Source organism: Falco naumanni, chromosome 11 (assembly GCF_017639655.2).
Source record: "Falco naumanni isolate bFalNau1 chromosome 11, bFalNau1.pat, whole genome shotgun sequence".
Lineage (NCBI taxonomy): Eukaryota > Metazoa > Chordata > Aves > Falconiformes > Falconidae > Falco > Falco naumanni.
In genome coordinates this window covers 30,216,764-30,229,214 of record NC_054064.1, presented here as the reverse complement: position 1 = coordinate 30,229,214, position 12,451 = coordinate 30,216,764, and the positions used below count along the sequence as shown (strand labels likewise).

At 41.1% G+C, this 12,451-nt stretch overlaps 1 protein-coding gene across 8 annotated transcripts in view; it reads left to right on the top strand.

The window, feature by feature from the left end:
* Positions 1 to 7,575, top strand: part of DAB1 (DAB adaptor protein 1) — a 168,145-nt gene extending 160,570 nt beyond the window's left edge. For all 8 annotated transcript variants that reach the window (XM_040610665.1, XM_040610664.1, XM_040610668.1 and 5 more), the window contains one exon: positions 4,259 to 7,575. Coding sequence is in view for 5 of the 8 variants with exons in the window: in XM_040610664.1 (XP_040466598.1) it covers positions 4,259 to 4,303 (45 nt within the window). In the remaining 3 variants the exon portion in view is untranslated. The remainder of the gene's footprint in view (positions 1 to 4,258) is intronic.
* Positions 7,576 to 12,451: the final 4,876 nt, after the last annotated feature.

Below are 12,451 nucleotides of genomic sequence, written 5' to 3'. Positions count from 1 at the left end.
CAAGAGTTCTGAAGGAGAATTGACAGATAGGTAGACGGAAAGTATAATTGCATGGCTACTGTTTCGTTAGGAAAAGAGCCCAGAAATAACAGGCCTGTTTCTTGGCTGCAGTTCATTATTATACGAGAACGAAGATGAAGCAGGGTTCATCTTTCCAAGTATTTCTCATTGCTTTTTCATTTTATGGATATACAGCATCCATCTTGATACTAAAACAAGAGAGACTTTTAAAATGCTAATAATTAAACTGGATATTTGAGATTAGGAAACATTCCTATGTAGGTTTAGAGTAAGAGTAGATCATAATCCCAAACTGGAATGTATGTATGCGCCTGTTGGAGGCTAACTGTAATAAAAACAAACAGCCGCTGGCTGTTAATGGACCACTAGGAATTACCTGTCTTACCACCAAAAATATTTAATTTGAATCCTGCTTGCCAAGTTTACTACGTCCTATTTTATCGAGTCAGCATGCCGTAAAGAGAAGACGCGTTGCACTCCCATTCCCTTCACTTGCATCCCCGGCACAAGACTCTCATTTTGGCTGGCACACTTATTTCATGAAACTCTACCATTTGAGCCTGCCCTTTCTGATCAGTCAGCCAGGATTAAAGCCGGTGCTGAGAATCTATTGTAAAGGGCAAAGAAATCTATGAGGGCCTCACCTCTACAATTCAGTACATCTTGCCTGAAGCTTTGCACATAGCAGGGTGCCTCGCCGTGATGAAAGGGCTGCCAATGTAAAAATGGTTTCTTCCTAACCAAGTCCTGTGTTATGTTTTGCGAGTGAGCTCACCTACACAGGCCCAAGTAGGTGCTGAATCTTTCAAGAGGTGTCCCCCAGTGATTACTTCTGCTGGGGAGCAGATGTTAATATCTTTAAATTGGATGCAAATTTACCTCGAGTATTTACATAATGTTATTCAAAACCATTAGCAGCCTTGTTACCTCATGCAGTAGTGTACTATACCAGAAATACTTACTGCTTGCTACAGTCTTGTTTATTGTGCAAAATGTTCCTTAAAATGGGAAGAATAAACTGATTTCGAGCATGAAGTATCTCTGGAATATGTAAATGTGGCATACGTAGGGAAAATTCTCTCTTTGGCAGTTTTTGCAGTTAATTCCAGGAGACTTTGTAATTCAACATTTGCACAACATACCTGTAGCTTCCTGAATATTTAGCTGTCTAACTTCAAGCATGTATATTTAGATGTTTCTGGTCCTTTACTGCCACCTGGTCAGGTACCTGACCTGTGAATTCATATCATCTTCCTGCAACATCTCAGTATTTAAAGGCTACTCTTCAGTGTAAAGAGCCCCATTATTATGTGAGAGTACAGCTAAACGCTACTTTGATAGCAGCTTCCAAACATCAAGGAAAACATTTACTTTTCAAACATCTGCCAGAAATTACGTATCTCAAAAGTTGATAGAAGCCTTCCAGTAGGGTTTAGCAGGAAAAAAAAGGTGCTGCCGGTTGTCATCTTGGTTTCTCCCTGTGGGGGTGATGAAATCGCGTCAGAAGTGCTTCTGGGCCAATTCTATAGAAAGGAGAACACTTGAAGATGCAAGGCATTTATGCAAATTGGAAGCTTTATATGCTCTTTTATTTGTTCCTCTCTTGTTTTTTATTCTGACAAAGACCCATTCTTTCATACCCTTCCCTCCAGATCTGTTCCTAACACGCTGGTAGGAGTAGCAAGCAGAAAACGTTGGTGAGATGATTCTGGTGCTGTGAGAAGAGTTAGGCTGGCCTGCCATGCCCTGTGACTTGCGTGGAGCGTGTGAAAAACGGGGGTTATTTCTGCTTCCAAGGCCATCCCAAGTAATGCTTGTGAAAGCCCCCGCTGCCTGGCGTCATGAGAGAGAGGAGCTGTCTGTGAAGTCAACAGCGCTCAACTCTCCTTTTGCCTCTCTTCTGTCCTCTTCTGCTCGTGTTTGCTGTGTTGTGTCGTTGTCAATACTGTACAGATGCTGTTTGCAGTGTTGGGCTACAGGCAAGACACACTGCCTGAATGATCTCAACGTGCTATTAGAAAACAAATCTCAGTCATTGACAAAAAAATTTGGCTGGGAAGATTGCACGCAATTACTGCAATTAATTTCCCAGGTAGGCATCCAAAGGGGGAGACCAACTAAAAGGAAGACATAAGAGCACCCTTTTCATTCAAAATTCTCTGGTCTACTGGAAGAAAAATTACCAATATCAGTGAGAAATGCAGGCCTTTGCCATACGTATGTTCTTGTGTGAGCATGTCACGTGTGTGTTCAGGTAAATGTTGACTATGAACAAAAGAAGTACCTAATTCTAAAGACTGCCTCGTGCTGTTGGAAGTGCTGATGGCCTCTGATGAGCTCCTCCTCCTCCCCTTCTGAGGGTGTAGAGTTCCCTGACACCTTAGGACGCCTGTTATTCTGCATATCTTAAAGAGATTTGAGGACAGGTCTAAAAAGTACACTTGACATTTTGAAAAGCTCTTTTCCACCCCCACACCCCCCCGAAAGACATTTGAAAAACTGACATCTTTTGTTCCAGAGGGATGTTCTCCCTCCCTCCCTCCCCTTTTCTTCTCCTTCCTTTTCGCTTCCCCTTGCAATCACCTCAGGTTCAGCAAATGCCTGAAGAATGGCCTCGTGTGTGTCAGGTTCCCACATTAATTAGTACAGATTTTCTCTGAACTAACTGTGATAGATCATTCTGCCAGTTTCGTGTCTGTAGTACATGAAAATTGGCATAGGTAGACCTAACACACAGTGTGTGAAATGCAGTTATTTACTCTCAGTCATCTCTTCTGATTACCTTCAGTTTTTCAAGGTCACAAAATATATTTGCTTCTTGCTGGGGATAATTTCAGCAGGCTTTATTTAATCAAAAGGATTTCTCTCATCCTCTCATAATGCTTAGTAGTGTACTCAGGGCTTCATGTAGGCAGAGGATGGGGAAGGGAAATCTCTGCAAGCTCCAGAAATGTAGTAATTTCAAGGAATAAGCAACAACTTTGCCTCGGTATGGAGGAAACATCATATTTTGGGTTTCTTGTGTTGCTCCTCATTCGACACGAGATGCGTAGTGAGGCAGGACAGAGCACCGGGACAGGACACAGCCCGGAATGCTGGCCAGGCACCCTTGGCACAGAGTAAAGATAGCCCTATGGATCCATCTTTGGGCTGTTTTTCTCATCAGCAGCATCGTTTTTATAAGCAGTGATTAAAATCCTGTGCCATCCCCTGCTAGACATTTCTGTGCTCCACAGTGCCCAGCGGTTTGCCAGCCTTCAGAGGTTTTCTTGCTCAAAGTCGGCTTCTGCTGATGCTGCTATAACATGAGTTGATTCTAAGTTGGTTAAATTCAACGTCGTGGCATGGTATTTGAATATTTATCAAGCTGTGGAGAGTTAATGCAGTATGGCATTAATTAGCCTTTCTGCCTGTCTCGTTCTTTTTTTAGATGTCATTCTTAGTTTAATAAATTAGTTTCTGGAAATTAAGTAGAATGGATTCCAGGGTCCATGGCTGGTTTGCTTCCCACTGCAGCCAAGATGAACGCAGTATTAAGAAAGCACAGGGTGTCAGCTACGAAGCAGCACTAAAGACCATGGCAGCTTTCCCCCCCACACACATCCAGGAAATTCCCAAGGAAGTATCTGTTAGCAAATCGACACGCTTTCCTCCCGGCTTTAATGATTGTACTAATGGTTATACAGACTCCTAATCAAACTGCACGGAGCTAGCTTTCCTCGTTCTTCATAGGCAACTCACATTGTTATTTTAAATCCCGTCACAGCTTCATTAGTTCAGCTTTCAGCGGCGGTTTGTGTTTGCAAGTGTTTTTCTCCATGAGTTGCATAAAACCCACAGCGATGCTCTGCTGTTGTGCTGCCGGGGGGGTCTCAGCCTGGTACGAGTAACAGCGTTTTACACCAGCTGCATTTCTGGCCTGTAAACTTCAAAACATCTAGTCACATAAATATCATTTCATTTCTTCATATGTCTATGCCCAGCAATACCTCCTGAGGATCGGTGCACGGCCAATACTGGAAGAGGAAATTGATAGTAAGCATTCATTTTCTGAAATAATGTCACATTTGCTTCACAATTCAACTGGGGTGCCGTGATCACTCAAGGCAGCACAGAAAACAAACACTTCCTTTGGGTTTTGACTCACAAGGTATTGCTGTTCTCAAGCAGATGTTCTAAAAATGTTCTAGAGACTGTCCGGAGACATCTCGGCTGATTTTATTTTTGTTATCCCCAGGAAGCAGAACCTCTCTACGCCCAGATCAACAGACCTAAGAAATAACATTGTTACAGGCTTGTGGTGCTCCAGGACTCAAACGAAACCCAACAACCTGGCAAGCCTTTGGCTTCCATGCTTTTTTTCTGATTCATTTTGTCTGACAAGGAGAGATGATTGCCCTCCTGGACTGGCTCTACGAGTGTTCCTGATGGTGTTTTTGGCAACCAATGGCAGATTCCTATGGCAGCACAAAACAAAAACTCGCCCTGCTTATCGTACCGTGAGTCCAGCCCCGTCCACACAAGTCGTGGGTATCCAGACTAGGAAATCTTGCTCCTCGATCTTCTTTTAAACCTTTGGTATCTTCTGTATGCCACATATAAATAATGAGCATCTGAAATTTGTTGAGTATTAGACATTCTTTTTCTTTTGAGCAAAAAGCAGCATCTGTATGTAGCAGTGGCATTATCATTCCACAGCCTTTTGGGCACAAGTCGGCACTTTTTATGTCATGGTGACATGTTTTTCATCATCATTTACATCAGGCTGATCCTGACTTCTTTTTTCCCCCACGCCCTCCCTGTGTAGACATCTATAAACCACCACCACAACAACAAAATACTGGCAGTGTCTTTTTTTTTTTTTTTTTTTTTTCATTTCTTATTCTGTAGTTTTGTATGAGAGACAAATCTAACAGCAAAATGCCTCCTGTGGAAATGATTCCTAACTTGAAACCACAGAACTGAACTCGGTTGTCTGTCCATCCTGACTGGAAATGTTGCCAAATGGACCTTTAAGTTCTAGCGCATCATGAGGAAGAAATGCTGCTTTCTGTTTGAATACTCGTGGGTAGAGAAAGGACATCGAGTCCCACTGAGGAAAGACAAAAGAGTCAGTATTTCCTAGGAAACTCTAAACAAAGTGCAGAAAAGGAATATTTTTATTTCTTCAGTATCTTGCTGCTGTAATGCTATGCAGACAAGTGTTTTCTTCTCTGTGTGCCATTTTTGATGAAAAAAAATATCATTTGCCAAATAATACTGGTGTGATTCTGGTTTAGGAATTTGGATGAAGCGGACTTTACAAATGGGACAAGGATGGCATGGATTTTGGAATAACAAACTGATTCTGTTGATCAAATTGTTCATCTTTATCACTTTTTGTACATCAGAAAAATCAAATGGGATTTTTATTTTATAACTTGAAAAAAAATCTTACTGTTAAACTCTTTAAATGTTTAAGGGGAAATGGCTTTAAGGAGTTCGAATGAAAATTGCCAGGTTTTTTGTAAATATAAATGTTACGAAAATTCTTTTACTAATGCCATTACACTGTAGAGAAGGTAGCAAGTTGCAGTGCTTGGGAGGTGTGGCAAACCCAATTTGTGGTTCTCACATCACATACTCTTTTCACATGCTTACGATAATGGGCTGAAGCTCAAGCGCATTTGCCAAAAGCAGTCAGCTTGTCGGCGACTAGTGAAATTAATGGGAACACATGATTTTATGATCTAGCGTTATCACCCAGACGTACTCCACTTATGAGAAATCACATTTCATTGACATTACTTTGAACCTCTGCATAGAAGTCATCAAACTGTTTACACACAAAACAAGAATTTAAAACTTCCTTTTTTTACATTTATGAAGCAAAAGTGCAGTGTTTGGGTTCATATGTTTAGCACATGATTTTCATAAAGAATCTATATATTTTTGCCCTACAGAGAATTGTTATACAGGTCAAATGTGTTTTCCTGATGTTCCTATGCAGTTACAGTATATTGAATTTAGTGGTTTAACACTAAGAAGAAAAAGAAGAAAAAAAAGGAAAAAAAAAAGAAAAAAAAACAGAAAAAGGAAAAAAAGGGTAAAGAAATCAAATGATTAATCAGTTTTTAGGGTTATTGTGCAGATTTTGTTTTTAAATTGACACATTAGGATTTACATTTTTGTCATGATTAAAATAGGCCTGGAGTTATAAATATTTTACTTTCTTTCATCTCTATTATAAGCTAAAAATGGTTTAGAAGACAGAATAATTGGGGTGGCGATTGTTGATATGTACAACCAAGTCTCACAACATGATTCCAGTCTTTTATTTTGATTAGAGAAATTAGAGCAATGTGCGTTACAGAATGTATGTGAATGAAAAATTAGCTGTGAATAGACCTAACCTGCGGAGAAGAGAACTTTTATCCCCATTCATGGTCATTTGATGCTTATTCCTTAGTCATGTGCACACAGCTTTGTAGCAAACCTTATTTTCCCATCAGAAGGAAGATCAAGTTTTCTAATGGAGAAGATAAAATAAAACTTGGCGGATTGAGTGTATTGGGATTAAAAGCAGAGGTAAAAGTGTTTCAGAAGGATATATCTTTTAAGAATATTTTCCTGATTTGCACAGTGGTGCTACTTTCTTCCGCAGTGGCTCTTTTGGGTTTTGTCCTACATACGGAACCACAAAGACAGTTTTGGTTCATCATAGACGTTTGAGGTTTAGTATCATCAGTGCATTTCCAGTTATGGGGTAGAACGATGAAAGAAAAGGAAGAGATTTATGTCTCAGAGGATCATCCATTGACAACATATTTGTAGGAAGCAGATCATTTACGAATAGGTGCCGAGGGAATGAGACTGCAATTTTAGTGTCTCATGAGAGACAGCTGGACCATCACCGTGGACTTTTGTCTTGCCTTTACCAACGCTCATAAATAAAAACAAATTCTGAATTGTCTTGTCATACGATGAGATCATCCTTGTCATGGTTGCGATGCTGAGCTGAGAGGACTGGAAGGCCTCTGCACTGTACCAGTATTGTAGATAACTAAAATATCCAGCTTGTGCAATTGTTTAATCCCTCATCCTTCACTAGCACTAATTCGTCACTTTAAATTTAAAAACCAGGGAATCCCACCAGCCATCCTGTTATCATCCCCTGTAGGTTCTTGATCTTTACCTGTCATGAAAAGATATTTTGATAGATCGTAGTCATCCAATTGTCTGATGAAACCTTTCATCTAATAACGTACTGGGCACCTTCTTTGCAAAAATGTTTACTCCGTGGTTTTCATTCATTTTTATTTCTGCATTCTGACACATATTTTTTTAATAAATATGAGAAAGATAAAATGACTGTTGCAGTACATTTCTAAACCTACTTTAACTTTACCTCAGATAACGACCACTTGTTAACATATACGGACACATTATTTTTAACTTTATGTATAATGCATTCAGCAACGACAAAAAAAAAACCAACAAATTTTTAGAAATTTTCCATTAATTTCTGTAACACACCATGTAATACTGTTATGAATAAAAACATTTTTAAAAGGCGTCATTTCAGGAAGTTTGTTTCATGGCTTTTGCTCTTCTGTGATAATTCTGCCACTCTTTCAGCTCAGTGTTGGTGTCTGTCATAGCCAATATTTTTGACGGTGGAAATATCTGGGAAAGGAGAAAAAGAAGTGCCTCGATTTGATCGATACCTAATCTTAATTACTCTCAGTTGCTTGTCTTGGAAGTGTTTAACTTGCTGCTTTTAACTGCTGCCTCCATGGTTTTGGCCTCTTCTCAGGTGTTTTAGGACGAGCATCCCAAACCAGTATATATTTTAGTCACCTCCTGTAAAATCGCACATTCTGGGTGCAGAGCACGCTGTGTGATGCTACCAAAGCTAGAGTACCTTTGTGGCACGAGCAGCTGCAATTATTTTGCTCACATTTTCCTCTTCAAGTAAGATTTCAAATTAAAAATGTGCATTTAAACATGACCATTTTGGAAGTAAAAAAACCCAAAACTTTCCAGTAATATGCACAGAACTGTGAGCAAAGTCTTAATCCAGTAAAACTTAATAATGATACCGCTTCATATTGCAGTTGGACGTTTACTGGTTGGGGCAATGCATAGGGTAGGCTGAAGTGTTTTGCTGGTGTGAAACTCATGATGCTGCATGCAAAATAAAATTATTTTATATTCAGAGATACCGAGTACTGGATCTCTCAGTGGAAATAAGGAATAGTACCATTCTTTGCCAGGAGAGTAATGCAAATATGCAAGATACCACATTGAAATTTAAGGGTAGGAAGTATGTGTTTATATATAGACAGAGAGAAGGATGTGGATATGTGCACATATATTTTATTGTATTTCTTCTTCTTGATGTCTCATCCTTTTCTCTTCCACCAGAAACGTCCAGTAGGTCATGCTGAAACATTCATTGCCTTTGTCGATGAGCGTTGTTGAAATACTTGGGTCCCACCTAAGAATAAAGGTCGTTCTGTTGTGATAAACGCATGCTAGCCTTAATGGCCTTTGAACCCTGTGTGTAGCTGACTGTATTTGGGTGTCCTTGGAAGGAGGAACACAATCTTTGGTTTCCGACGAGCTATGAAATGCCAACTTTAAGTGAAGTACGACACAGCTAAGCATGGCTTCAAACTGAAATGCGTTTTTGCAGTGTAGGCCAAGTCTCGTCTTGTTGATACTCCTCTGGTGCTCCCACAATGAAGCTGGAAAAATCAGACAACTGGCTCGTGTTGCACAGTTGCTGTGCAGACTCAGTTTAAAAATTGAGCATGAGCAGATTTGGGATGCAGGCCGGTGATGGTGAGGAACCTTGGAGTAGGAAGGACATGGCTGCGTGTGGGCATTGTTCAGGAGGGCGGGGGGAAATCTGATTCTCACTGCGCTGCATCAGTACAGTGTATTGCATTCATGTTACTGTAACTTGGCTGCGCTCGGAGTCTCTAGATTGTGTACGAGAGTATCCAGCTCAAACGTGACTAGTGCAGTCAAAGTGGTTCCGATTTAACTAATGCTAATTAAGGCCACGGTCTCCCACAGTAATGAGAATTTATTACCAAACAGTTTGCAGAACCAGCCTGTGGTTTTACAGAAGTGAGGACTCTGCCAGGTCTCTCTTTTCCATGTCAGTGACTTCTGGGAAAGCGATTGATCGTATAGGCTGGGAATATGCAATTTTAACTCGCTTACGTTTGATTAAAGGCCAGTTTTATGTGCTTTAATCACTACATGGTGACAGTTGCTGCAACAGACAAGCTCACCTCTTTCTGCCTTTCTCTAGGTTGTGACAGGTATTTCCATGCACAATTTCCTTTTTTTGTTGTTGTTGCTTTCTAAAGAACTCCTGTCCTGTCAGGTTCATATTTTTTTGTTTTCTGGCAAACACTGTTCTCAACCAGAAGAATATGATTTCAAAGAGATGAAAGGGAGTATCTGTTGGCAATTATCTAGAGCAGTTTGAATCCATTGTCTACAATTGCTCCTCTAAGCTAACATGCAAAGCACTCAGTGGTGAAGGAGCCAAGTGGGAGTGCATGTGGCAGCCAGAAAATGGAGGGTTTGGGGGAATGTGTGAGCGCGGATCATCTACAGAAGCATCTGTACTAACGCTGTCCTTGCTGCTGCATGCACTGCTCCTGGCTGCTGGTTCTGCTCCTGTGTGGGAAATCGGTGGGACTCGGCCCCTGTTCCTGGCTGTGGTCTGATGTTGCTGCTGCAAACACCATGATGTGTAAGAGTACTTCTGTCACCTCTCTTGTGATGAGGTCTTCCACAAGTTGTTGTTTTTTTTAGGGTCAGCCCCATTAACAGGCTTTTGGTTTTTTGTTTGGGTTTGTGTTTTGGTTTTTTTTTTAATACATAAGATAAAGCAGAGGGCTGGCTTGGGGAAGGAAAAAGGGCATTTTTTTCTTGCTTTACTGGCTGTCTGAAAGTGTGGGGAAACTGAATTATACATTTCAGCATGACAGTGAGGAATATGGGGAGATATCCTGATACGATTTCCTGAGTACCTGTAACATTGCCTGTCTCTTTCTAAAATTATCCTACTGGAGGCAGGAAATATCAGGTCTATTAGTGAAACGACTCTCCAGCTATTAGTTTTTAGAGCTTTAAATAGTCTTATCTCAATCGACGTGTTTGCCCTGTGGCTCATCTATCACCCCTAAAATGTTTTATCAGCACCTGGAAAATCTCAATAAGAGGAATAGTCTCAGATGTTACCCATTCAAGGGGCTTTCAGATACAGAATGTATTTTTTTTTAAAAGGGTCTTTTAAGATCTGATATTATTTGCTGGCTTTTCAACCCCATTTCATAGCTCCCGCAGCACCACTTCTATAAATACTCCTCACCAGCAAAGAAAGGAAATCACAATAGATTAAAAGAAAACCAGGTTAATGGGCAGCAAATCAATGTCCATTCAACCTCAGACATTTGTGAAAATAAAGGATTATGAAGAATTATTGCCAGGTACTAGCTGTGTGAAGACCTTTTGTGGCATCTTTGTCTTCTTTAACAGATAGTTATTAGGGGTCTGAGAAAAGCTCTCGGTGTCAGGAGCTGGTTGTGTTAGAAATAAGCAGAAGTTACAGTGCTGTAAGGTGTTGCGGGTTTTGTAAATTTTGTACTATTTGACATGTTCAGATTACGAGTGTCTTGTTTTTTCTTTTAAAAATGCTGTTTCTGGTTCGAAAATGAGTTTGTGTGTGTGTTACCCTGCGGTCTAATGGAGAGGAGATGGAGGCAAGGGATGGGGCACGGCGGGTTTTTCTTTCTTTGTCTCCTCATTACTGCAGCCCCTGTCTTACTGTCTTCACAGGACCTTAGAATCAGAGCTTTCAGAGGAATTGAACCTATGCCCAGTTTGGGCTGAGTCGCTATAAGGCATTATTTTTAGTGAACCAGAAGTCAGAAAAGGGGAATTAAGTTCAGCATTTTTTTTTTTTTTTTTTTTGCACCCAGGGTCTTTCAGAGACCAACCTCACCACCAGAAAATAACTGTGCCAGTAACAATAAAGGTGATGCAAGTTAAGTGTAGTAAATATCTGGAAACATTCTTTAGGGGTTATTACTTGTAAATTTTGCTGTATATTTGCCACCCTGTGTTCTTCACCACTAAAATCAGTGGGCGAGCCTCCTCTTGCCTTTGAATGAGCCAGATGTGTTCCACAGAAGGAAATGCGTTATGAGTTCTGAAGCAGGGAATGAAAAGATGGTCTCAGAGAAGAAAAAAAAGGGAATTATTTTTGAAAAATGCACTAACAATGCCATAAAGAGCTGGTTGCTGGCTCCACTCTAACCTTATCCAGGGAGGGCCTTTCATCTCTGATGTGTTTCACAGTTTTTCTTTGAACAGGAGACTGCCATTAAAAAAAATACATAAATTGTGTTTGGCGAAACTGTATAGGTTTTATTTACAGGGAGCAAGGGGTCACAAACTTGTGTTGGTGTTATGAACTCTGCAAAAGCATGTGTTTGTTGCACTTGAAAGCTCGGTGTTCACGGCGGATGCTTAGAGAGGCTTCGTTTTTGACGGTGATGAAACCCGCCCACAGTGACTTCCAGCGCTGTTCGCCCTGAGTGCTTTGGGACTGCAGAAGAGCTCAGCAGGCAGCCGCGGCTACCGAGTCGGCGACGAAGGAGGAACAAGGCTGGGGAAAGAGGACAGAGACGGCATTACCAGGCGACGTTCCCGCTGATCCATGGACCCACGAAGCCCCAAACTGCGAGGAGGCAGAAAATGAGCTGTGGTTGTTGTCATCAGTTTTATGTGTCAGACCGACCTCTAATTAAACCAGATGATAAATTATATGGAAAACCTGATTTTGCTTTTCAATTCTCTCTGAAAAGTGTGTTAAAAGTGTAGGACCCAAGTGTCTTGTGGGTCCCTGCTCCTATTTTAACCTCACTTCTTTCTGCTGATTCAGAACCAGGCACGTTCCCCACTAAGATGCGCATGGGGAGAGGCAGCCGAACGGAGACAAGCAGCAAACAGGAGCCGTTTGCCTTGAGATCTTCACGCGCTGGGATCACTGCCTTGGTTTGCAGTTACGTCTAGAGGCTGCTCTGTGCTTATCATCTTGGCTTCTCTTTTGCTGCCATTGCAATACTGGGTGTGCACTGCATTGCCCAGCCAGCAAAGGTCCCACGTATGGAGAGGTCTTTTCTGGAAGTGTGGTTTTGGTCATGGACAAATAATTAACAGCTAAATCAATTGTGTCAAAGGTTGAGCAAGCTGTATCACACAGGTCTTGGGTTCAAAAACAAAAAAATAAGGCCAAAAAGGCAAACAAAAAGCTTTGCACAACCTCAGCCATCTTTCCTAACCGTTTGTCCTCCATGTTGAGAGGGCACTTAATCACTGACTGTGTGTTCGGGGACTTTGGGTTGAAAAACTGGCTGCCTGA